This window comes from Pectinophora gossypiella, chromosome Z, assembly GCF_024362695.1.
Source record: "Pectinophora gossypiella chromosome Z, ilPecGoss1.1, whole genome shotgun sequence".
NCBI lineage: Eukaryota > Metazoa > Arthropoda > Insecta > Lepidoptera > Gelechiidae > Pectinophora > Pectinophora gossypiella.
The window spans coordinates 597800-619821 of record NC_065433.1 but is presented as its reverse complement, the minus strand read 5'-3'; the positions used below and the strand labels follow the sequence as shown (position 1 = coordinate 619821).

The 22022-nt window shown below is 38.1% G+C and overlaps 3 protein-coding genes across 7 annotated transcripts in view; 2 read left to right on the top strand and 1 right to left on the bottom strand.

The window, feature by feature from the left end:
- The window catches only part of LOC126380057 (F-actin-monooxygenase Mical-like), a 72285-nt gene that overhangs the window by 21627 nt on the left and 28636 nt on the right, over positions 1–22022 (top strand). For all 5 annotated transcript variants that reach the window (XM_050029228.1, XM_050029227.1, XM_050029230.1 and 2 more), the window contains exons 3-6: positions 6562–6738; positions 7423–7590; positions 8870–8954; positions 9285–9472. In XM_050029228.1, the coding sequence (XP_049885185.1) occupies positions 6562–6738; positions 7423–7590; positions 8870–8954; positions 9285–9472 (618 nt within the window). The remainder of the gene's footprint in view (positions 1–6561; positions 6739–7422; positions 7591–8869; positions 8955–9284; positions 9473–22022) is intronic.
- Positions 11019–12493, top strand: LOC126380129 (putative nuclease HARBI1). The gene is made up of 2 exons (XM_050029382.1): positions 11019–11560; positions 11643–12493. Exons 1-2 carry the CDS (start codon positions 11273–11275, stop codon positions 12405–12407), a joined length of 1053 nt encoding a protein of 350 aa, XP_049885339.1. The 5' UTR covers positions 11019–11272; the 3' UTR covers positions 12408–12493.
- LOC126380143 (uncharacterized) lies at positions 12687–15024 on the bottom strand. The gene is made up of 7 exons (XM_050029401.1): positions 14440–15024; positions 14275–14351; positions 14041–14168; positions 13777–13887; positions 13579–13680; positions 13305–13394; positions 12687–12954 (listed from the first exon to the last, which is right to left on the bottom strand). The coding sequence occupies exons 1-7, from the start codon at positions 14617–14619 to the stop codon at positions 12701–12703; spliced, it is 942 nt and encodes a 313-aa protein (XP_049885358.1). The 5' UTR covers positions 14620–15024; the 3' UTR covers positions 12687–12700.

The window sequence follows — 22022 nt, the reverse complement described above, 5'->3', positions numbered from 1 at the left end:
GGTGAACACAAAGGCTATTCTGTGCTGAACATTAATTCAATTCATAGCAATATGTATGTAAATTTATGCGTATGCGTTTGTCTGTGGTGCGCGCAATAACCGGCGCAGCGGCCGCGGCCCGCGCTCCTCTGCATAATGCCTGTACTTTCCTACTGACTCGAGTGAGTTTACCACTCAGCAGCCGGTGTACAACTTCTGATTAATATGACACATTTCTTATAGTAAACGCGTACTTCAACACGGGTGTCTAGCTAACGAGACAATTAAAACAATGTAGTAAACAATGTAGTTGTTTGGATATTGGGACGTTATGATACTTGACGAACACGTAGTTGCAGTTATTATAGCTCGGTTAGCACAGATGATTATCGTATGGAGTTTTGTGTGGAATACAATGCTAAGTCGAGTTTGACTAAGAAAATCTTACATACATAAACACACGCCTATTTCCCACCGGCCTAAGCAGAGGCTATGGAATATCAATGGCTTCGATCCTGACACATAAAAAATAAAATAATTCTTAGTTCAAAAATAAGGGTCAGGTAAATTTATATTTACGCAGACAGTACTTTAGGTCATGTAAAGGTTTTGTTTGTTTCTTCATCACAATATTCTTTAATTACTTAGTATTGTAACAGGAATAATCTGTAACTTACAATTCCGTATTACCTGGCTACATTTCTTTTCAATTGTGTTCAGTTTATCAGGTGAATTGCTGAACGTTCATTATTTTACACACAGATTACTAATCATAACACAGTAATCGCGATTTATTAACAATTGTATTATTATTCACACCACAAATAGTTGACGCAATGTATTTAATAAGCCGAGAGGCAGTTCTTGTAGAGTCATATGTTGCAAACACATTTAATATTTGAAATAAAAAAACGATACTAAAACTTAGGTAGGACTTTGGTAGGGCTGGCAGAGGAAGACCTAAAAGCTCGTACATTGACCAACGTGGAGATGCCCTTAGAAAAGGTTTAGTACGATCTACTCTGAACCGGCGTGCGTGTATGAAACGATAGATGAATTTGGAAGAAGCAAGAGAAGTGTGTCAGTATGCAAATGGAATTCCATAGTCTTTGTCTACCCCGGTGGGTAATAGGCGTGAGTTTTTGTGTGTATATATGTACTATAACTTCTTATTTATACTAACTTCCTGCCTGTGACTCCGTTCGTGTAGACCTCGGTCATTTCTTTTATCTCGTTAAGGGGTAATTTCGGGGATAAAAAAACTATCCCATGTTCTTTCCTGCATCTCAAATATCTCCTTCTCCACACTACACCTAAATCGGTCCAGGGTTTTATGCGTGAAAAGATAACAGAGGGAGTTACCCTATCTCTGTCATACTTTTTGGCAATCTTCAAGGTGCGTTTTTTTTTCTTCAAAAAAATAATTAACTGTCCGAAGATGACATTAAAGAAAAAAGTAGTCAGTTTGCGAAGTAGTTCAATTGAAAAGTAGGCGGAATGCGAAACAGACTGTTTGCTAAGTAGGCAGTTAGCGAAGTAGTCAAACAGAGAAGTGGGTAATGATGCGAAATAGACAGTTTGAGAAGTAGACCCCTGGCGCCGGAGGGATCCAAAATATAGAGTTAGTTTATTTGAATTAAAACAGTTAAAATAATTTAAAAAATGATCTAAAAATAACAAAAAAAATGAATAAAAAACATCAAACCATCAAATCATGACCATCTCTTCATTAAATATTATAAAACATTTTATATTATTTGGTGGTGGCATAAAAATTCCGCGCGCTAACCGAAATCTTCGACGAAGTCGCGGGCGAAAAGTAGTAGTTGAATGATGGCTTACTGAGGCCACTAGCGACATTGATGGGGTCCAGTGTGCGGAAGCCGGCCCTTAGTCTTATGACATCCAAACACAAATGTACTTTTGTGCACCAAAATAATAATAAATAATTACAAAACACTCTTAACTACGTACATGGCAAATGGCGGCCTTATCGCTTAAAGCAATTTCTTCCAGAATTATCTGGAAGAAATTGAAAGAAGGGTCGAGAAGCCATTTTAAAATTTTTCCTCGCCTTATGTAATCATAAGGCGAGAAAAAATTTTAAAATTGAGATTGAAAGATCGCGGGACAGTTATATTTTTAAAATGGCTTCTCGACCATTCTTTACGACCTTCTTATATCGTGTGGGTTGTGAGGTAGTTTACCAACCCCATCAATCCTGGTGTCAGGGTTACTACTGAGCCGCCAAAGGCCCCTGACATGGCTCATGTAACGACTACTAATTTACATTAGTAAGTAGTAATCGAGACCACCTGCTTACCGTGCCTTCCCAAGCACGGATCGTTTTACTTTCGGACAATCAGGTGATCAGCATGTAATATCCTAATCAAATTAGGGAATACAAAGTGATTTTTGTGATATGTCGCCGCCGGGATTTCAACCCGGGGTCTCGGAGTCGTGAGCCCAAGGCTCAACCACTGGACCACGGAGGCCGTTATAAGGCCTAAACTGGTGTGTCTTGAAGGAAGCTTCAGACGTCGCGACGCTTCCTGCAACGCCCCTCCTTGTACCAAAACAAACGACTTTGTCGTGTACTAATTAGTATAACAACGTTATCGTTATAGTGAGCAATTTATCGTCTTTATCTAAGTGATTGCGATAAAAAGTGAGCGCTGATTAGTTTCCTAGTAGCGGTTTTTTTATGATGACGTAAGAGCGCGAAACGATCGTACGCCGCTTTCTTTCTGTTGTGAACTAAAATAGCACAGATATTCCGTATTTTTAATCTGAAAGTGAGGTGGCCTAGTATATCAAATTAGCCTTTTCGTTCTGAGTAATACGATGAATCATCACCATCTCCCTAGTGTTATCCCATGTTCACAGAGTCCGCTTATCGAACCTGAAGATTTGACAGGTCCTGTTTTAGCAGAAATGACTGCCTGTCTAACTTTCTAATACAAGTTAGGTCACATACATCCGAAACGCATTTCTCGGGAATGTGGGTTTCCTTCACCGCTGGGCACGTGATAACCTCCAAATATAAATTCGAATAGTTGAATTGCTTCTATGCTGTTCTGGGAGCAAATAAAAAACATAGAACACGTTCAGCTGCTTGTCTTCCCGGGCATGTCGTAAAAACCGACAGAGGGGTTGCGACATGATGGACTAATGTTATGGGCGATAGGCTGATCCCTTATCACCGTATCAACAATGACTGCAAGTTGTCTTTGATTACTTGTGGCTCTGCCCACCCCATTTGGGATTACGGGCATGAGTTTATGTATGTATGTATGTGTATGTATAAATTCGAAAACAAATTCTAAAATCATTGGTATAGCCCGTGCTGGGATTTGAACCTGCGACTTCACAGTGAGAGTCAAGCGTTCTTTCTACTAGGTTACCACGGCTTTCTGCTGTGTAATACGATACGTCAAATAAGGCAATGTAGATACTTACCTTCCCGGGCCTCTGGTATAACTGGGATTATGTCCTTTCTGGTGGGCCATGACTCATATATTAGGGCATCGTATCAATAGTAGCTCACCTGTGTTGTCTCCTGATAACTTGTGACTCTGCCCACCCTATTAGGGATTACCAGTGTGATTTTATATATGCATGTGTTTACTGCAGCGTTTGACCCTTCAGTGAGAAAGGTGACCAGGGGGTTTAAAAGACACATCATCTAAAATGCAATCGACATTTGCGCATGTAAAAGTAAGTGCGCAATGTCAACAATAATCAAATAACAATAATTGTTTTTTTAGACGAATTGATTCAATGAGGCCTTTTAACCCCCCAGCTACTGACGGCAGCCCCTATTGTGTAACCATAAAAAAAAGATCCCGACGAATTGAGAACCTCCTCCTTTTTTGAAGTCGGTTAAAACTAACGTTTATAGCTTTCCAACTTTCACTGTACCTACGTCTGCCTAGCGATTTCCATTTTCCGAATCTATCTTTTATTGATTGTGAATATTTTGTCATGATAATGTAGAGAGAGAGAGAGTGGGGGAAAGAGAGAGACAGAAAACATTTATTAAAAAGGCACACTTATATAACAAACAAACATGAACAATTATAACAGAATTTTTGATAGAAAGGTGACAGTGTGCACTAATGTAGTGGTCACAATGTGCGATTCCAACTCCTAAAGTTGCGGGTTCGACTCCCGAGTCGAGTAATACAATTGAATATGTGCCAGATACAAAGCTTTTTCGGTAACCTAACGCTGCATTGGGGTTTTAGGTTGAACTGTGGTGGTCGTTTAAAAAAAAAACTTCTCAGTAAACGGGATATATTCTAGGAAACTCATTATGTGCATATTTTGGCCCTAATAATCTTGCTAAGCGATTGTAATTGTATATTAATAAACTGATACGGCCTCTGTGGTCCAGTGGTTGAGCGTTGGACTCACGATCCGGAGGCCCCGGGTTCGAATCCCGGTGGGGGGTGGGGACATATCACAAAAATCACTTTGTGATCCCTAGTTTGGTTAGGACATAACAGGCTGATCACCTGATTGTCCGAAAGTAAGATGATCCGTGCTTAAGAAGGCACGTTAACCGTTGATCCCGGTTACTATTTACTGAAGTGAGTGAGTATTCGTTACATGAGCCATGTCATAACCCTGGCACCAGGGTTGATGAGGCTGGTATTCCACCTCACAACCCACACGATAAGAAGAAATGATGACGTAAAACCTTTTATGCCTAGCTCACATGAGCCAATTAAACCAGCAGGCAAGACAGTGAACTCCGGCGAATAGTCTGTATGTATTGTCAAAGAAATCGATCTTATCTGGCGTGTGTAAAGCCACATTTTATCACGTGTGCTGACACGATGTACTGGACGGGGTGTACTTATTACTCTGTCCACCCCATTTGGGATTACGGGCGTTTATGTATGTAAGCTGTAGCGAGTGTACTGTCTCGCCGGTCTAATCGTTAAACTGCATTTCGACAGTTTTATTTATAAGTAAATAGCTAGAGTTTTCTCTGTTATTGTATACATTAGTGAGCGAAGATCTTAGCAGTATGGGTGAGTAGACGTCATAAAATAATAACACATAAAAACTAATTTTATGAGTTCAGTGTTCTGATGCGGCAGTGGGTATTGACTTCAAGAATTATTACTGTTTAGTATATATAATTTATATAACGGAACTACTAGCGGTGTATTAAATGTGTTTCTCTAGTTAATAAATAAATGTTATGTATACCTACATTGATTTCGAAGAAGTTTTGCCGTTTATTGCGATTTCTTCTCCTCAGCTCAGCCATAACACCTTGATAATTATAATAATTACGTTGAATAAATGATGCGTAGGAGCCGTGATAGCCCAGTTGGTAGAACGCTTGGCTCTCACTTTGAGGTCGCAGGTTCGAATCCAGCACAGGCCTAAATGATTGTCGAATTTCGAATTTAGGTTTGGATCTTGAATTTATTGATTATCACGTGCTCAGTGGGGAAGGAAAACATCGTGAGGAAACCCACATTCCCGGGAAATGCAATTTCGGAGGTATGTGACCTAACCTGTATTGGGCTGGTTCTCCCTTCGTGGGTTGGAAGGCCAGCCAGGCAGTCGCTTCTGTAAAACACCGGACTTGTCAAATCTTCAGGTTAGGTAAGCGGAGCCTGTGAGAAACGGGATAAAGCTAGGGGGGACGATACAATGATAAAGTTAATGCTTACATTACTATTGCTTGTAAAATTACGGCTAAAGCGATTGTATTTGGTGCTACTAAAGTGCAATCATCATGTATGATATGAGCCTGTTGCAAGTGATACCATGAGCTGGCTAAGCGAAAGAGTAGTAATGTAACCAGGTGAATTTGTTGACGATTGTACGCTTTGCGAATGTATAAAGGTTTACTAAATGTATGACATCAAATATTAGTTGTAATATTTGATGTCATCGTTGCTCGCTAAAGCACAACATGCGACTTTTTTTCTTCTTAAATTTAACAACGGGTTTGATTGAGAATTCTTACATTATAATCTCTTATATAATCCCCACAAATTAATAGTGGTGCTAATTCCTGCAGAGGCCATCTAATTTTATTTTAAGTTATACCTGTCATTTTCTTATCCGTAGAAATTTAAAACAACCGTCTAAAAATTTTACATCAGCCAATAACCCGACAGAGTTAAGTAGACAGTACGTCAAACGGATTACATACCAGCGAGATGCCTATTTTATTCGCCCGGGTTATTCATTCGTTTTAAAATGAACTTGTCGACAATCATCTGTCCCTTTCCTTTACGGCGGATAAGAAAACGACGGGTATAACTTAAAATAAAATTAGGAGGTGTCTGCAGTTTCACGTGGTTTCCAAGATTCGTGACCGGTTAATAACAATAGGCTCGCCCTCTATTACATGGGACGTAAACAGCTGGCGACGAGTAGGTGTACCTCTGCGTACCCGTTAGGGGTTAGAGGCCGTTGGGGGGGCGTTCCTAGATTGGAGACTTGTCGCCATGGCCGAATACGGCTGGATGGATATATATATATAGGGGATGCACGCGTGATGCAGTCTTAATTTTTAAGTATATAATATATATTCGGACGTGGTATTTGCAGGCAAAGCTGGTGAGCTCGTGGAAGGCGCAGGCGCTGTTCAAGAAGTTCGACGCGCGCGCAAATCACAAAGTGTACGGCAAGGGCCGCGCATGCGCCGCGGGGAAGGTGCTCCTGATCGGCGCGGGGCCTTGCGGCCTACGCGCCGCCATCGAGTGCCAGCTGCTCGGCGCTAAAGTGGTTCGTAACATAATATAAGCTCATGACTATATACCCAAATGAGGCGTGATAAATATACCAACGTGATATATAGAAAGGTGGTGAATCCTCAAGCGAATTTCATTAAAATCAGCCCAGCAGCGGGTTATACGTGAAAGCGTAACAGCAGTCGGGTAAATATGTTCTCCTATATAAACGTATCTAGCATACAGTAACTGCAAAAGATAATTACTAACTAATTAGTTAACGAAATACATCCTCCCTACTTTAACGGGGCTGGCAGCCGGAAATTGCGCGTGCGAGCTCTAGTGTGTTAGCTGTTTTATGTGGTAATCCTCTGGTTAGTAGCCTTAATGCCTTAATGCTAATACCTTAGTGCTATTAGTTACATAATATGCTAAAGAAAATGAGTACCTAATTTATTTTCTAGTAGGTATGATTATCATAGTCTTCATCTATCATACGGGTTGTGAGGTGGATGACCAACCACAGCAACCTTGGTGTCATTATGATTATTGAGCGGCCAAATCAGCATCAGTAAATAGTAACCGGGACCAACGGCTTAACCTGCCCTCTGCAGGACGGATCATCTTACGGACAATCAGGTGATCAGCCTGTAATGTCCTAACCAAACGTGCCCAATGCTAAGCAACCGGACTACGGATGCCGACTTTTCATAGCATTACAGTACAGCGCACTCCGCAGGTTGTGATCGAGAAACGCGACCGCATGTCTCGAAACAACGTGCTGCACTTGTGGCCGTTCGTGATCCAGGACCTGAGGGCTCTCGGCGCCAAGAAGTTCTTCGGCAAGTTCTGCGCCGGTTCCATCGACCACATCAGCATCAGACAACTGCAGTGCATACTCTTGAAGGTAAGCACTTGATACTTGTTCAAAATACTTATTTAAATCTACTTATTTATGTGCCAGTCACTTCTAAAATATTATAATATATTCTCCTGCTGCAGTAGCCAACATGATATATTAACCAACGCTATTGGTTTCGTGATAAATAAACCAGTTGTATTGGTTTATATTATATCGGGTCGCGCTAGATATACAATGAAACATAGTTAAGTGAAACCTCGATAAGTGATAAACGTCTGTATCTGTCTGGGACTCATTCTGTGGTCCCGACACGTCCACTGATTAGGCTAGTTTCCAACTAGTCGAATCAGATAGTTTTTACTAAACGTCAAAACAAGAAATTACTATGGAATTTGTATCTTCTTCTATCGTGTGGGTTGTGAGATGAATTACCAGCCTCATCAACCCTGGCATCAGGGTTATTATTGAACCGCCAAAGGCCCCTGACATGGCTCATGTAACGACTACTGACTTACATCAGTAAGTAGTAACCGGGTCCAACGGCTTAACGTGAATTTGTATGAAAAAGCAATTTGTGACGTCATAGAAAAACGTGACAAAATATCGCCCTTATGTTTTATTTATTAAAATACATAAATAAGTTAAATAGAAAAAAAGAAAATTTTTTTGTCACCTAGATCTGTCTTTATTTAGTAATCATAATTTCATAATTTATCATTATAAACTGAATTACCTCTTTTAGTGAGATTCTTTACCTGGGATTGATTCCTTAAGTTTTATCTTGGGACACAGTGTAAATTATCTCTGTATGACTGACTATACTGCAGATGCATTTCGTATGAGGCTGAATAATATGTCTATTTTATTGAATAATTAAACTTCTAACTGAAATTACCACTATTTCCAGCTCTATTAATGAGACAGATATTAAAGTGAGACAAATTTGCTGGTACCTTATCCTGGTTACATAGTATTATGCGGGATTCGACCAATAACGTTTATCTACGTAGATAGGATTGCCTGCCTCTGTTGTTCCGTGATATTCTCCTGGGTTCATCATATCCTCGTAACGCCCGGATTTCCAGACACAATAGTTAAACAATGGGATTTGGATTTTAAAAGGCATCTGGGCCTTACGACCATATAGATGCTTGCACATTGGAGAAACTACTTTATAGCATACAATTACTAATGATTTCTTCGTAATCCTTACGAAACATTAATTTTGCTGCTCCTATGGAAGGCTCTTACACGGCATGTTAATGTTGAGAAACGTTGCTGAACTCATGTAGTTACATATTTATCTTATGTATAATGTCTGCAGGTGGCTCTGTTGCTTGGGGTGGAGTTCCACGAAGGAGTCAGCTTTGAAGAACTACTCGAGCCAACGGTCACAGAAAACGGTGAAAGTGAGTATTACAAAGAGAACTTCTGGCAACTGGATACTATGACCTGACCAATGTTCGGGTTAATTAAGCGGACCTTGTAGCGGGATAACGCTAAGGATGATGATGTTATAATAGAGGGGGGGGGGGGGTGTCCGGTACTGACTGTGTGTATGATTTTTGCTTTTTATAACATATACCCGTGCTCAGGGAGGAAAATCAGAGAAAATCCAATCAGAATTATTACATTAGTCAGATCTTCTTTTTATAATAAAATTAACGGTGTGTATTGTCAGAATTTGATCCAAGAAAGTGTGGATGGATTGGCAAGAAGATGATAACGTGTGTTGTCAGCTCTAGGGTGGCGCGCGCGCGTGATGCCCGCAGAGCACCCGGTGGCACAGTACGAGTTCGACGCGCTGATCGGCGCCGACGGTAAGCGGAACACACTGCACGGCTTCAAGCGCAAGGAGTTCCGCGGGAAGCTCGCCATGGCCATCACCGCCAACTTCATCAACAGGCACTCGGAGCAGGAGGCTTCGGTAGGTCATATTGCTCGTTACTAGAAGCACAAAAACAATGCTTCTAATCTCTTAATATATCCTACGAAGAAAAAATTGGAGAAATAAATCGTGCAAAATCAAATTTTAGAATACTAAAAGTAAAAGAAAGCACGAAGATTTCCGAGGGACATTAAGAAAATAGAAGCATTATAAAGGGAAACAAGTATTATGGTATGATCATACTTTATTTATAATTTTAATTACAACGTTAATTGGTTTTCTGTACGTGAACATTTATTTAATTTTTTTTAAATGACCAGTAGTTTTTGTTAGGCCTGAAGAGGGGACCAAGGCTGGCGTTCTGCCACAGTCCCTTCACAGGACTGGAGTAAATCTGCGAATATTCCGGCATTTCATTCGTTTTACCGCCCACCTGGGTGCGATCCCCCATCCCACTGTCCTTTTCAGTTCAATACAACTGTATGCACCGAATATCTCCGAACTATTACGAACGCACTCGTCATCCTGCGCCTTGTTTACCCGGGATAAAATACGGACTTGTTGCATTCTTTAATTCATAGTTTTTATCATCGGCTTTAAATGCATAAGTCCAGAAAACTTTATTTTTGTCGTACAAGCAAAAATAATCTGCGTAAATCGGCCAAGTTAAACGAAGTTGCACATAATTAGCGATAAGGCCGCCATTTGTCATGTCCCTAGTTAATTATATTTTGTAACTATTTTATTTTTCTTCTGTTGTATGGGTTATGAGGTGGATGACCAATCTCATCAACCCTAGTGTCAGGGTTACTATTAAGTAATTTTGTTTTATGCCCACGCAGCACATTAAACAAGTATCCGCCTGCCCTACAGACAGACTTCAATAATAGATAGATAGATAGATAAAAACATTTATTTGGTCTACAGACACACATGCATACAAAAAGAAAAAGATTAGATACAGACAACCAATCAACAGAGACGAAGCTCTGTATTAAACACACCAGGTATGTATGTGTGCTGTAGCAGCGCAAATCGGTCATAGCTCAGCGCAAGTTTTTGCTCTCACGAACAAAACGCTGATTTTCAGCTGTAATAAATAGTGTAATAAATAATAGAGATAACATAGCATAATGCCTTTCCGATGGGGTAGGCAGAAGCGTATTCCTACTCCAGATTAGAACCCTCTGGATTATTCTTTGTGGACTGAATTAGAGCTAAGGATATGCAGAAAGCCTCACCCAAATTTGGATTCGCTCAAGCGAGAGCTTGTGAAAGAAGCGGCTCGCATTCCTATGGAAAAGGTGCGTGCCGCCATTGACGTGTGGCCTGTATCAAAAAGAACGGCGGACACTTTGAATAAATTTGTATGTTTTTAGTATGATTATTCTTATTTAACTCCCCCCCTAAAATATAAAAAAAAATATACTACTAATACTCATTAAAATACACTTCTCATCAAAAAAATCGAAACACCTTGCAAGTTTACGTTTTGTCAGGATTATCAGAAAAATGTGTACATTTAGGAATAAATGTTAAATGTCGTTTAATAGTGAGTAATATGAGCTTATCAAATCTTACACCCGTATTCTCAGATGTTACTCAAAATTTCCTCCACTCGACTCAACCTCGGTTGAGGATTTTTGGTATTCATAGTTGACATTTACGTCCTCGACTTATGGTTCTTCCTCACTGGAGGTGAGTAAAAATTGAGGAATGAACTGTCAAATGTAAGGTACCTCGTGACCTACCTTAAGGACTACTCAACGCTTGGAATCCGTGCGAACGCTTGTTGTGACGATACTTTTTATATCACAAACTTCGATTTTTGTTATTAAAATGAGTGATAGTGACTTATATAGTGACTTTGAAGAGTTTATGGATTATGTTTATGATAATCCTTACGATTATCCGGCGCGGAAATATATCAGAGACGCTCAAAACCCTTTGGAATGTTACGACGAAGAACAATTTCAAAAACGCTTTCGATTTAGGAAAGATACTGTTGTTCATATGATATTGCCGCTGATTGGATTGCAATCAAATGTAACCAACAAAGGGTTACCTTTACCACCCATATTGCAGCTACTCATAGCGTTAAGATTTTATGCTACAGGAAACTTCCAGGTAAGTTAGCCATTCAAGCATTTATATAATAACTTATCTGCAGTTATAAAAAATATTTACAAAACTATTTCTGTTTCAACAGATTGTTTGCGGAGATCTGCATAAGATCAGTCAGCCAGTTGTATCTAAAATCGTGGCTAAGCTATCGAAAATATTAGCAATGAAAGTAGTTGAGTTTATCAAGTTCCCTGGAGCACACGAGAGAGCCAACGTGAAGAGAGCATTTTACCAACGTGCTCAATTCCCAGGGGTAATCGGGTGCATTGACTGCACTCACGTACCAATTAAAAATCCGAGTCGGGAAAATGGAGAACTTTTCAGAAATAGAAAAGGTGAGTTCTCTATAAATGTACAACTAATATGCGGGCCACAAATGTTGATTTACGACATTGTGGCGAGGTGGCCCGGATCTGCCCATGATTCCCGCATATTCAGCAACAGCCGTTGTAGTATGCGCTTTGAAGAAGGGGATTTAGTAGGAGCTGGCATACTTTTAGGGGACAGTGGATATGCACAGTCGTCTTACACGTATACTCCCGTGCTAAATCCACAAACACCAGCTCAGGAGCGCTACAACAGATCCCATATCAGTACTAGAAATATTATAGAAAGGCTGAATGGGGTCCTGAAAAGAAGATTTGCTTGTTTAAGCAGGAAGCTTCAGAACAAAATAAAAAATGTCCCTAACATCATCGTGGCTTGTGCTGTATTGCACAATATCAGTGTTAACACTAACCAAGAAATGCCAGAACCCTTGAGGGCAAGGATAGACCCACCAACACCTGTTCCAGACAATGAACGAGGTAGTATTATAAGAGCTAGTTTTATCGCAAGACATTTTAGTTAAGTATAATTTTGTTATGTTAGTTATGTTTCCTCAGCAAAAAGAACGCCTTTTGTACCACTTGCTTCTTGTATTTAAATAATAAAGAGTTCCTGTATTGTATTATGTACTACTTTAGTTTCTATCTAGTTGTTAGATATGTATTAAATACCTATAATATTATGTTATAATTCATATAGAAATAGTTCTTAGAAATATTCTTTAAGATTCCATTACTTGTATCATAGTTAAAATTAGTTATTGCTCCAAATACAAAGGATACGCTCAATAAAAAAAATGTAATAAAAACTATCAATTTATTTCTTTCTTTCCCTAGAAAGATGCAGCTCTGCTAGCTCTCGCTTAGCCCGGCTGCATAGCAGCAACTCCTGCGCACTTTCCTTTTCAAGGCGAGCTTTATGATATGTCTCCTCAGCTGCCTTCACGAGCCACTCCCGCTCTGCTATCCTCAATTTGTGTAGCTCCTCCTCCCTGTCCACTATCACCTGATATCTATCTTTTCGCAAGGTGAACTCCTGGTTAATTACATGAGCCCGAATATTCTTTGAAGCTGAAACGTAACAAGAAGATATGTTAAAACGCACGAAAGTTCACAGGCTTAAGAAACACAGTTACTTATAATAAAAATATTTTTTAACCGACCCTTTTTACTCCGAAGTGAATACGTTTAACTGGCTAATATAAAAAAAGGTCACCACAAGTGCTGACAGATGGCCATCACATTCACAGATGTGAATGTAAACAAAAGATAAGAAAGCTCTAAAAACTTTTGTGGACGGAGTTGGGTCGCGCAAGATCAGCATGGGGTTTCTAGGAATATGTTACCAATAATACATTAGAAATTATTTTAGTTACTTATAAAGCAGATTTTGTTCAACAATATTGCTATAATAAGAATACCTAGAGTTCGGGAAGGTGCTCCATAATCATGTTCTCTCAATCCAGTTGATGGTCGACGAGGTAGCTCTACTTGTGCCACAGGAACAGGCTCTACAAATAAACAATTCCAAATATGTTACTTAAATAAGGTTACATAAGTGTCCATTAAACACACCTCTTTCTTAAAATCTCTAAAATCTTCACACTGGTTTAGATTACTTGTAATAATAATCAAGCCTATAGTTTTGTTTAAATGTACTAGATAATCAACTTAAGAAAATATATAAGAAAATACCTTGAATTAGAGAAGGTGGTTCATAATCGGAGAGACGAGACCCGGCTGATGGACGATATGGAATATCCATTATTTCAATATCAACTTCCACAGGAATAGCTCCTGCAAAAAAGGCAAAACATAACATATGTATTCTGCAAAAAAAATATGTTGTTTAATGTGTTAGAAGTGGCAAAAAATATAGCTTAACTATTATACTTTGTATTTGGGATGGTCCTTCGCCAGGTGAGGTATTAGCGGGTGCTGCAGGGGCTGCAGGTGCAGGGAGATCGGGTACTGGGGCTAACATGTTGTGGTCCAACACCATATCTGGAATGAAAATGTTATCAATTGCTATAATTTTTACTTGCAAGAGCCACTCGGTGAAATTCTATTAACTTTCAACTGAACATAGAAAAGAGATATCAATAAAAACTATTTAGTAAGTGGAATAAGGTATGTAGGTATATCCTGATAACTCACCACTATCACTATCAAACACGCCTTGTAGCTCTATATTTGTGGCATCCAAAAGAGCAGCATCAATAGTCTCCTGGGAGCCTTGAGAGGTACTAGCTGCATACAACCCACCTCCGGTCCTCATGCGTTCCCTTCCAAATTCAAATGAAAATAACATTACTTACAGCATTGCACTGTGTTTTGTAACAATAGTAAATAATTAAATATTTACTTTTAAGAAAGTATATGATATTTTACCTTTTTTCTTGTGCTAGAAATTGTTTTCTTCTGGTTTTTAAATTGTCCCAACATTTTTTTAATTGTGCCTCTGTTCGCTAAAAGAAATCAAAGGTTTGTTTGTAAGTTTAATCAAAATCAGGAATGATATTAAATTAATATTATGTGCTACATTTAGGTACTTACTTTACTATTGGTCTCAATGGAGTTAAATTCTTGTGTAAGTCGTACCCAAGCCATTTTTTTTACATTTGCATTTCCAGCCCCAATAGTTGCAGCAGAATTTAATTTATATTTCAAAACTAATTCCTGCAGACACACTTTTTCATGTTCAGTGAAAGTTTGTCTTGTTGATCCGCTCGACATTTTGACTTGATAAACACTTTTACAAATCTAATAAACACTTTCACACTCCACAAAGTAGTTTGGGACGGATGATACTTGCTCAGTGCAAAGTAGTCTGAAATTTGTGTTTGAAATAAACAAAGCCGGTACCGCGAAATCAACTGTCAAAGTCGATTTGACAATTTGTTTGACGTTTAAATGTTCCCATAAACTACAAACGTGACCACAGCCAACAGAATTCTATCATGCTGCCAACAAAATAATACGAAAACAATGACGTCATACCTCCACTCTTCCTCACTGGAGGAAACCTCCGTTAAGGTTGAGGTGCCAACTAAGAATACCGATTTCAAGGAGATTTCGAGAATCCCTTAAGGTGGCCTTGGCTGAGGACCGAGTGAAGGCAGTTTTGAGTAAACATCTTAGAATACGGGTGTTAATGTTAATGTTCTAAATTTAAATGAATTTTTCATAGGTTTCGTATTTTGTTAAATGAGTCATTTTTATTCCGTATGGAGTATAAAGGAAATGGATAAAACAACACACGTAAATGAAAAAAAAAGCTAAAAACGTTTATTTAATAACTTGTATTCCCTCCCCGAGCTCTAATTACTGCTTCCATACGGTTCTTCATCGATCGGATGAGAGTCACGATCACATGCTGTGGTATATTGTCCCATTCCTCTTGGATTGCATCTTGCAGCTGGCTAAGTGTTTCTGGGGCAGGATCTCTTGCTCGAATTCGTCTCTTTAATTCATCCCACAGATGTTCAATGGGATTCATGTCCGGGCTTCTTGCTGGCCATTCCATAATAGAGATATCGACTTCGTTAAGATAATCTCGTACGACGCCCGCGGTGTGAGCCCTAGCATTGTCGTGCATGAATATGAAGCCGTTGCCAATAAAATGTGCATAGGGCATCACATGAGGCTCGAGACACTCTTCGACGTACCGATGACAGTTTAGTGCAGGCAGACGTGGCCCAGACACGAAAGCAAGCTCTGTCTTACCGTCGGCGCTGATTCCTCCCCAAACCGTCCACGAACCGCCACCATAGCTGACCTTTTCTTCAATGCAGCATTGTGCATAGCGTTCTCCGTCTCTTCTGTAGACCTTGTTCCTTCCGTCGTTACCACACAGCATAATTTTACACTCATCAGAAAAGAGAACTTTGCTCCACTGTAGGTATGACCAATTTAGGTGCTCACGTGCAAAGTTAAGGCGCGCTCTTCGATGGTCTGCAGTTAATTTCGGCCCATTTGCTGGCTTATGCGGTACCAGTCCACGATCCTTCAACCTTCTTCTAATTGTAGAGTCACTTACAGCCACCCTTCGTACAACACGAAGCCGCTGCTGCAGTTGAAAAGCGTTAAGGCGTCGATTTCTTAAAGAAGTTGTTACAATAAATCGATCATCTCGCTCAGAAGTGACCCGATTCCTGCCAGATCCTGAACGGCGCGTGAACAAACCAGTCTCCCGATAACGTTTATAGACTCTATGAACAGATGACAGGCTTAGATGCAGTCTTGCAGCCACAACACGCTGACTAAGGCCAGAATCCAGCAATGCCACAACTTGGGCGGCTTCTGTGGGCGAAGTATTCATACGTTTTAGAAAAAAAACCTTTTTTCAGACGTCCCAAAGTCACAGTATTGAAATAAAAAACAAAAAGTTTAAGGATAGGCGCCAATTTTTAGTTTTTAAACGCTAAATGTACTCCAACCCTAAACACACATTTGTCTCAAAACAGTGATTCATTTCGTTTATAAGATAAACAAATGAAATTCTAATTTTGAATTTAGAATTTTCGCTTATTACTGTAATGGCCAAACTGCCAGCTATACATTTATGTATTATACTCGCTCCTTGTTCGAGAGGTTTTAAACAGTGTAGTCTACGTCTTATGCTCCAGCATCGTCACAATTTTCAAAGCTCATATCCAAAGCTAAAAAAAAAAAGTTAGTTTCCCGCTTCCTGAACGCAGCTGTCAACTAATGTCATAACGGTTTTTGTGCACCGGCGCGTCACTTCGCCTCCGTAAATAAACTAATTGAAAACTAATATTTAATACAAAAACATGATTGATATAGTGCGAAAAATCTGTTACTTACATAATCAAGTGCTTTTTTCTCTAAAAAAGCTAGAAACAGTACCAAAGAAAAAATGTGGATGACGACGAGCGTAAGTTCTTTTTGATAAAACAAAACGTGGATTATACTGGTAAGTCTTAACATTATCCATCTACTAAAACAAGAGAAGATATAATTATGATCAATTCAATTTAATTCCTTTTATTGTCGAAAACAAATTACTTTTTTTGAGGTTATAATTTTATAATCCTAACATTCGAAGAAGTAACTTAAGTTGGTACTTATTACTAATAAAAGTAACTAGTTTTATTAACAGAAATAATAATAATATTAAAATTGTATCGTGTTCGTGTTATAACAGTGATTTAAAAGTTATACTTTATTCCGATGTTGATGTTGTTTAAATTCGCCTTATATAAGGCAGGCAAAGATCTGAGGACTATACAGTCTTGACTTTAGTAATTTAATATTCGAAAATCACGATCAAAATAGGCCTAAGCCTTGTCTTCAGTCCCTGATTGCCGCGTTTTTATTTTTTCATCTGTCAAAAAAAAAAAAAAAAAAATTTTTTGTTTCTTTTTGTAATTGTGTTCTTGGCTTATGTTGCGGTTGATAACTTACTATCAGCGAATGAAATGAGCAGTTTTATTATAAAACAAAGAGAACCAGTGAAATATAACCGCAGAATGGCATAGAAAAGTAAATAATTAACTCGGAAATAATTTGACAAGTTCAGATAATTAGATGACAGAAGCACTTCATGTTTACCCTGTTCATCAAGAAGTACCTATGACACAGTAGTACTCAATATCACAGAGGTCATCTACACCATTGGTAGACAAGATACATAACTTATTCAAGATAACACTTAAAACATTTAGAGGATTATAATTGGTTTACTACAAGATAACCATACTTAAAAATGATATTATATATATTATAACAGTACATAATCCCTTCTCACAGTCTCTGTTAAGTGGTGTTAATAATGTTATCTTCTCCGAATGATACTTACAATATAAGATGATGATAATATACCCTAACAATAAAAACAGAAAGAGTGTTAAGAGAGTACAGGCAAAAGATAGCCTTATTATAGTAAGCAATTTCTTCCAAATTACTCTAATCTTATTATAATTCAAGCTTCCAACGTATGGGTGATGATTATTGGTACCTACCTAACCAACAAGAGAACACCACTTGGAGAGTCACCTAGTTAAGCACTAGTAGTGAACTGTCTGACTAGAGAATAGACAGACTATTTGTTTCCCTTTAGAGCTATCACAATAGAGGATAGACAATGGACTTGATGTATCAACCCTATTAACATAAAAATCAACCACTAAGACTGTTGCAAAGCGCAAATATACCTATGCCTTATTTTAATACCTAGAGCTATCATTTAGCGGATGGACAGGGGACTTGATGGTACCAACTTAATGTACATAAAAGCTATCACTAGGAAGTTTGCCATTGCTAAGCGCTAATATACCTATTTTACATTTCCATACCTAGAGCTATCACTTAGAGGATAGACAATGGACTTAAAGGCACAATGCACATAAGAGCTACCATTAGGAAGGTCGCCATTGATAAGCGATAATATACCTATTTATCATTTCCATACCTAGAGCTATCACTTAGAGGATAGACAATAGACTTGAAGGTATCAATGCAATGAACATAAGAGCTACCACTAGGAAGGTCGCCACTGACAAGCGCTAACATACCTATTTCTCATTTCCATACTTAGAGCTATCACTTAGAGGATAGACAATGGACTTGATGGTATCAACCTAATTAACAAAAGATCTACCACCAGGAAGGTCGCCATTGCCAAGCGCTAATATACCTATTTATCATTTCCATGCCTAGAGCTATCACTTAGAGGATAGACAATGGACTTGAAGGTATCAACACAATGAATGTAAGAGCTACCACTAAGAAAGTCGCCATTGACAAGCGCTAACATACCTATTTCTCATTTCCATACTTAGAGCTATCACTTAGAGGATAGACAATGGACTTGATGGTATGAACCATATTAACATAAGAGCTACCACGATTATGGTCGGCATTGGCAAGCGCTATATACCTATTTCTCATTTCCATACTTAGAGCTATCACTTAGAGGATAGACAATGGACTTTATGGTATGAACCCTATTAATATAAGAGCTACCACGATTATGGTCGGCATTAGCAAGCGCTATATACCTATTTCTCATTTCCATACCTAGAGCTATCACTTAGAGGATAGACAATGGACTTGATGGTATCAACTCAAATAACATAAAGCTACCACTACAAGTATCGCCTTTTGCTAAACGCTAGTAGATAGCTAGAACATAGACCAACTATTTTTTATACTTTTATTTCCATGTTTGGTTTGTCACTTGAGGAATCGAAGATAAACCATTGAATTGTCGGGGCTTACCTACCCATGTTGAAACTCAAGATTAGACTAATGCTGAGAAACAATAGACTATTATGTCAAATTGATTATTATAAAATAATGAGAGTACAAATTCTGAAGAAATAACCGACAATTCAAAACCTAAAAGCCTCTGTTCTATTAATCAACCTCAACTGTGCTAGAAATCAAAGTATGTAATGTCAGAGATTACTTTCAAAAGAGATAACTGTACACAAGACATGGTTAGAGAATACTGCTATTAAATTCTTTCAACCAACATCATAAAATTCAAATAGCACATAAATAATAATGAATAACATTGCCCGAAGAGTGAGTAAACGAGATAGCAACAGGATCTGTGGAACAGAGACAACAGTATCAGCAGGCAGCCCCACAGCCAACAGCATGAACAGAAAGCCCACAAGGAACAGTATCAGCAGGCCGTCCCACAGCCAGCAATAAAAGCAGTGATGCAACCAGTCATGATCAGCAGTGCTATAACCAGCAGTACCAGCAGCCCTACAGCCAGCAGTAGTAGCAGAGCTACAACCAGATGTATTAGCAGTCTCACAGCCATTAGTATCAACAGTGGCCCAGGCAGCAAGGCCGTTTAAGAATAGTACCTCATGAGGAGGAAGAATTCCCTATAAAGTTATAATGGGAAAATTTGCACAAGCAAATATATTTTTCAAAATTCTGGTAAAATTAATTCCGAATGTCTATCACTAAAAGTTTTAGCATAATCATTAAGACATGGAATTCAAATCCTGTCTTTGTTAATCAGGAATAACAATACTAATCTCAGTATAAATTGGGGTACCTACCTGATAATATTATAACTTCAATGAAAATTTCCTTCAAGTATTACATTCGAAATTGTAAAATATTGATACCTAGTTCGGTTAGATAGAATAGTTGCCCTTTTTATTATTAACTCATAGGTGAAAAGGAAGGAAAAATAGTTCATTAGTAACATATAACTTACATCACCATTAGCGTTTTCTCTAAATTATGTTGTTGTAGATTTATTATGTTGTTGCTGATCAGCCCAAAACACAGTTTACAATTAATATAAAAATTACAACAATAATGTCCCTCCACTTAATCAATCGGAACCAAACTGCAGTGGAGAAGTAACAATAATATTTTCATGATAAATATATGTTTATCTTATTTTTCGGTTAGTGTTGTAACGTAAATCAGGCAGGTCCCTTCACTAAATAACCTGACATATTAAATCTTCAGGATGGGTACGAGAAGTGAATCCCTGTGCAAACAACAGGATCATGTTAAGTTAGGTTAAAGGAAAGGATGATTTTTACGAACGATGATAATATACCTACACGACCGATAATTAATAAATTAATGTTATCCTTATATGTAACTGCACACCTAAGGGTAAAATATGTTTTATTCATTTATTTATTTTTTCCAGTAAATAATAGGACGTCACTATTACTGTCCTAAAAACAAATTCAATAATTATTACACTAAAGAGATAGCTGCGTAAACAATGTTACGTGTGTTAATGTGTTGTGTGTACGTTGTTCTATCATCTGATTGGTGGGTGAAAGGTTGCATAGAGGAATAGGAAAAAAATCCACAACAAGTTATATTTATTATTACCACATAAAAAATATACTAAATATTATTACCAAGCCCATATGGTCGATATTAGGTAATACACAATAACTTGGGCTCAGGTAATCTATTTTAAGAAAAACAAAATCTTAATTATTACGAAGATAATTATCACACAAGTACATAATGTAAATGCACTTCCCCTCTTTATACTTTCAGCCTCATTTAACAATATCTTATAATAAAGAGGAAAGTTTAGTTCAGTGGTTCTGAATATTTTAATGAAAAAGGTCATTTGAATAAATGTATCGAAATTCTTACTTGCACTTATATTTGTATTTTCTCTAATCAATTTGACATGTTGTCTTAGGATTCATTTAACTACTCAATGTCGACAACAATTGCCAACTTAGCACAGGATGTTACAATCAATCTTGTGTCTGGGTGCCCTCGTCATTACCCGTTCTTCTTTATGTATTTCTTCTTCTTTTATGTATGTAAACAAATAATGTGTAACTTTGATAATTATTGTAGCCCTTGGTATGCCAATGAAAAATGAGTGTTATACTATATGATGAAGTCTCACAGTCCTTTCGACTATAACTATCGTTGTTGTTCAAGAGCTTCGGAAATGTGCTCTATGGTGAGGTCCCTGTGAGGCTCTTATAGCAAATCTTGATGTTGAGCTCATTCAGAAATTTGTTCTTGTGTAGTTCTTTTGTTGTGAAATTGATAGTAATGTGGAATAGGTATTTAATGTACTTGCTCAACTTCAACTTAATTATTTAGAACTATGTATCTATTCTAGTACAGTATAGTATAACCATATATTATATAACATACATAATATCGATTCCATTCTTGAGAACTGGTGAAACTTGTTTAGCGAACAGTTATTATTCTTATTGTTTTTTACATGATAATATCAAAACGTTTGGTGGAACGCCGCGCTGAGTTTATCAGGCGACGGCTGTGCCTCTCACTGCCTTTATTGGGATTAAAGTCATGGGCAGCTTAATTAGCCTTCGTGATAACAATGTACTTTATTCATTAATGAATAATCATATTATTGGTACTCGCTTCAATTTAAATGTTTCATTCCCAACTAAACTTTGAACATCTACACTGTTTAAAACCTCTCGAACAAGGAGCGAGTATAATTATGAGATTAAACGAACTTACCTGTAAGTGAAGTTCTATCTCAATTATACGAAGCTCCTTGTTCGAGAGGACTCCCTCCCTTCAATTTTAATATCCCGCCCTAAAGCTTCCACAGGTGATGGAGTTGTCCATGAAACATGCTTTAAACATAATGACATTAGTTGACAGCTGCGTTC